This window comes from Gavialis gangeticus, unplaced genomic scaffold (assembly GCF_001723915.1).
Source record: "Gavialis gangeticus isolate Ggan-Ray unplaced genomic scaffold, GavGan_comp1, whole genome shotgun sequence".
Taxonomy (NCBI): Eukaryota; Metazoa; Chordata; order Crocodylia; family Gavialidae; genus Gavialis; species Gavialis gangeticus.
The window spans coordinates 85,822,527-85,827,572 of NW_017729033.1; the positions used below are offsets into that span (position 1 = coordinate 85,822,527).

Consider the following 5,046-nt stretch of genomic DNA (forward strand, 5'->3'; position numbering starts at 1 on the left):
CCCAGCCACCGTGTCGACCCTTCCTTTCCATATCTTCCCTCTCCCTATTTGCGCTTTCCCCCTCCTTCTGCCTGTGCACTTGCCTCTGTTCCCTTCCTCTCTGCCACCACTTATCTTCCATGGCTCCAGCTCCAGCCCTGTTCTGGGCCTGGTCACAGAGCACATTTACTCATAGTTTCATAGGTTTGGAAGGGGCCTAAGTAGATCATCAAGTCTGACCCCCTGCCATGGGCAGGAAAGAATCCTAGGGTCAAAAAACCCTGGCTAGGTGATTATCTAGCCTCCTTCTGAAGATGGCTACAAAAGGTACCAGTTAGCCAATGTGAACAAGGCCTCACTGGGATCCTGGGACAGCCTCCCTTAACATTATAATAGTTCCATCAGGAATGGCAAGTGAGGAAAAGGGAGGGTACCCCAGGGAGCCAGAGTGGGGGGCAGGAGCCATGTGGCCATGAGGGGATGCCATGGCTGTCCCTGGGGCATGGTCCTGCTATAGGAGATATGTGGCTAGGGGCAGGTGCCACAGGGGTGCAGGCATGGGGGCAGGTACTAGGGGGGCAAGTACTGGGGCAGATACTGGGGGTGGGGAGCAGGCAATGCGGTTGGGAGCCCAGGAGCCAGGATGCGCAGGTACCAGCAGGGCAGGTAGCAGGGGCCAAGTGCTCAGGCCACTTAACTCCCTTGACACCTGGCCCCCACACCTGGGAAAGAAGGACTGCTGGAGACTAACAGACAGACACCCAGGGGAGCTGTGATGAGAGGGCTTTAAGCAGGGCCACACCTCCTCTCCCCCTACAGCTGCTTCCCCTGCTTCAGCAGTGGGGGGAAAATTCAAGATGATCTCCCCAGTAACTAAATTCTATACATGGAAAGTTATAACACATCTCTAAACGTCTATGTCTAGAATCTAATTATTGGGTGGTTGTCTTAAATTTCAAGTCATCTTTGGGTAAATATGGTATAAAACTTGCTGCAGAAGAGAGCCTCAAAGAAGTGGAGAAGAAGGGAGCTGTTGGTAAATCAGTAATCATTCCCACTAGCCAGCTGAGCTGGTTAGTTTCAAAGGTGAGGACATGCCGCATGCCCTCATAGATTTCATAGCCTATAAGTATATAAGGGGTGTGCATCAGGAACTAGGAGAACATCTGTTCACTAGGGTATCCCAAGGGAAGACAAGGTCAAATGATAATAAACTGCTGGAAGACCATTTTAGACTGGACATAAGGAAAAGCTTCTTTACTGTCTGAGTCTCCAGAGTCTGGAATAGACTCTCCCTAGAAGTAGTGCAAGCACCTACTTTGGACACCTTTAAGAAACACTTGGATGGTAATCTTGCTGGGGTGATCTGACCCCAGCTGACTTCCTGCCCCAGACCTAGTGTCTATGAAATCTGTGACAGTGTTAATTGCCACTGCTCCCCACTGCCAAATTTCTGGACCTGTAGGAAGCCCCACAGGCCAGGCCTGAGATGACACAGGTCAGCGAGCTGAATTTGGCCTGTAGGCCAGAGGTTGAGCATCACTGCATTGCATCATCATAGGCACACAACTGCATCCCCTGGTTATACAACTGTGTACTAAAAAACTCCCTGTAAGTTAAAGGCTCAATTCTGAGATTGAGAGCATCATAACTCTTCCTTGTTATTTGTTGACAGTCTCAGAGTTTCTAGGTATCACCATGTACCAGGTACCACAGGCACATATACTTGTCTGTGGTACAATGTAACTGGAAGCCTTCCATACAGTATTACTTACAAGAGGTAAATGGAGAATCTGAAGGGAGCATGACCACATAAGTGTCATCTTCCTCTGCCTCTTCTTCTTGATCACTATTTTCACCATCTGTTGCATTAATCTGGGGAAAAAAATCAAGTATAGAACACTTTTTAGTGGTATAATCCGTAAGTATATTAGTGCAGCATTATCAAGAAAGCCATTACACTGGGAAAAAAGCTAGTTCTATGTAAAAATGTTCTCATTTGATATTCTGCAGAGGTCTGTTCTCTATCAATACTTATGCTATGGCTAAATTCCTTAAAATCCTTCTAAGGAGAAAACAGGGACAGAGTGAGCTCTGTTTAGTGCATGCCCATGCATACTGAAAAACAGAACATCAAAGGTGTGTCTGTAAAGCACAGTGTAACTTAACCTAACTTAGCTCATGCAGAGGTATGGATGAGGAAGACTGGCAAATATTACTGGACCTTTTCTGTCTTAGGCTCTTCTCAGAGTGAAGGAACTCTTATGAAGAGCTCTGTACCTTAAACTCTTCAGTTCATTTGTTAACTGGACCTGCATCTCTACATCCCTATTCCAAGGCAAAGAAATAGTTATAGGTCCCCTCTATACCAGTAAACATGTGAGCCAATCGTAGCTATATTGCATCTTGTACCCAACTTTGTTTGGGCAATCTAGCTCAGGTATCACTGCACTGCATTTCACTGTGATAGAGTCTAATTGTGACTTATCTTAAGTGGGGTAAGGAGAGAAAGAGATGAGCCGAGGAACTGTAAGACATTCTGGGATTGTCGAAAAGTGGTCAAGATACAGCAATTGATGGAGATCTCATTACAAATAGTTGCCAATTAAGTCTGATTATACTGTTAGCTCCCGTGTAATATTTAAGTGATTTTGTTTTGTCTGTCTGAAAATAAGCATTTAAACTCACAAATCTGCACTTTTCAAATTAACTTCAGTAGAAAGAGATTCAAACCTACAGGGTGTGTCCAGACGAGTGTGCATGTACCGAGGTGCGCGTTTCCTGTGGGGCAAACAGCAGCAGCTCAAATATGTTTGTCCCAGGGCAAAGTTGCTCCAGTGCACAGCAAATTGACATGAGTGGGGTAGGGGAGGCTGAGGCCAGCACCTGGGCTGGCCCCAGCAGCCTTACCTGGGGTCCTAGGGGCCTCTCTGGGCAGCAGCAGTGTTGAGCTGGTGGCTTGAAGCCTGGCTGGCAGCTAGAGGATGGTTTCGGCTGTCCAGGCTTCATTTCTGGTGGTGCACGCTGCTGCTGCATGTGCTGAGCTGCTTTCTTTCTTACACTGGGAGCTAATTAGCAGCATGGTGAATGGGTACATGTGCACTGCGTGCAGTTTGCAGTGCTTCAAACAGGTTTGAGGTGCTGCAAACTGCATGTGTGCGCTCATCAGGACATGCCCATAGTATCTTCAGCAACACTTTTTCATTGCTGTGTTTCTGTTAGTGGACCAACCCAGAAGCAACTGCTAATCCATTGTTACTTAAGGGGGGTAGGATTATAGTCAATTTTGGTAGGTGTAACAGGAAAAATGTATCCCTATTTTAAGGGCTGACTGTCAAGAAGCTACATATGCAAATGTGTCTATACCGCATGCAGACAGATATGCCTAGTACATACATACTAGGTATGCCTGCATGTTCATTAATGCGCTTTTGCTATTGTGCATTAAATTGAGTACCTCTAATGTGAGGTACTAACTAATTACTCACTAGGCTGCCCTAAGGAGTATTATTGTGGTTTTTGCTGTGATGCTCTAATGGGCAGTAAAATAGGCTACTGAGCATTAAAGGACAAGTGTAGATGTGCCCACTGCTATTTAGTAGGTAGTGCATAAAGCAGATCTGTTAAGAGTTGCAATATCTCTTTAGAAGCTTCACAGTAGATTCTGTTCCCTGGAAACTGCATTATGAGGTTATGCTTAAAATGAAAAATTGAATCCTCAATAAAAATGGATCAGTCTTCAATCCTGAAAGGGAGTGTTTACTCCTGGGGTTGATTTCTGCCTACAAAACAATGTCCCTACCAACACAAAAGAAGGAATTTAATGGCATGCCCCATTTATCCTTTAGCTTGTAAGGATTCATAGTGAGCATATTCACAGATTAGAAGGTCAGAAGATCATATAGTCTGATCTTCTGTCTAATATAGGCCACATACTTCCTTGAATTAATTCCTGTTCGAACTACAACATTTTTAAAAAAGAAAGTCAACTTGTTAAAAATTGTCAGTGGTGGACAATTTATTACAGTGCTTGGTGTATTATTTCAATAGTCAAATACTCTTAATGACAAATTGTACTTTAGTTCTAGTCTGAATGTATGTGGTTTCAACTTCTAACTACTGAAATTTGTTATATCTTTTTCTAATAGACTGAAAAGCATCCTTTTCAAATCTAATTATAATCTAAAGATACCTGTGTAGCAAACAAGCTAACCTTTACGTGGTTAAACAGATTGAGCTGCCAGGGTTTCTCATTATAAACCCTGCTTGCCAAACACATAATAATTTTGGCAGCTCTTCTCTGAACTTTCTCCACTTTCAAAATTCTCTTGGAGTGTAGATCCAAGATTGGATACTATTCCAGTAGTGATCATACCAGTACCAAATGCTGAAGCATTAAATTTTTAGCCATCAGCAAGTCTGACTGCAGAGGAGGTTTGGCCAGTAATCACTTAGAGCAAGTTAGTGTAGAAGTCTAGGGACAGAGGTTACACATAAACCAATTTAAGTGATCAGAAATTGGTTTAAACCTGTAGCAGAACAGAAGTTCAGTGTACATAAACCAGTTCAAAATGGCTGAAACTGGTTTAAGATAAACCTGGCTGAATGTAGCATCAGACTAAACTGATTTGGGTCAAACCAGTTTATGGAACTTCTGTCCCAGACACTTTCTAGTTTAAGTTAAATCGGAGTCCCCCAGCATCCCAGCATGCTGCCTGCTCCAGAGAGCAGAGCTAGCCCTGCCCCTCTGCTCCCAGCCAGGGTGGGGGCATGGCCAGATGCTGGACAGCATGACCCGTAAGGCAAAGGGGCAGGGAGGGGGTTTATTGCCTCCTTTCCCTCTCCCCCCAGAGGACTGCAGCTGGGATATGCCTGCCCAGGGCAGAGTAGCCCCTGTTAGGATCCCCCCTACCCACTCCAGTGGCAGGGGTGGGGGCATAGCCAGACTCTGGCTGGTATAGCCCTGCTAGCTGCCTGCCTTGCCTGGCACTAAGTTCATCATGCCTGCAGCTGCCTGGGCCGACTTGGAGGCGCTGGCGGGCTGGAGCCCAGCAGCTACCTGCTGTG

The 5,046-nt window shown here is 45.4% G+C and overlaps 1 protein-coding gene across 2 annotated transcripts in view; it reads right to left on the reverse strand.

The window, feature by feature from the left end:
- BANK1 (B-cell scaffold protein with ankyrin repeats 1) overlaps positions 1–5,046 on the reverse strand; it is a 457,231-nt gene that overhangs the window by 62,645 nt on the left and 389,540 nt on the right. For both annotated transcript variants that reach the window (XM_019526509.1, XM_019526510.1), the window contains exon 9: positions 1,755–1,854. In XM_019526509.1, coding sequence (XP_019382054.1) covers positions 1,755–1,854 — 100 coding nt within the window. The remainder of the gene's footprint in view (positions 1–1,754; positions 1,855–5,046) is intronic.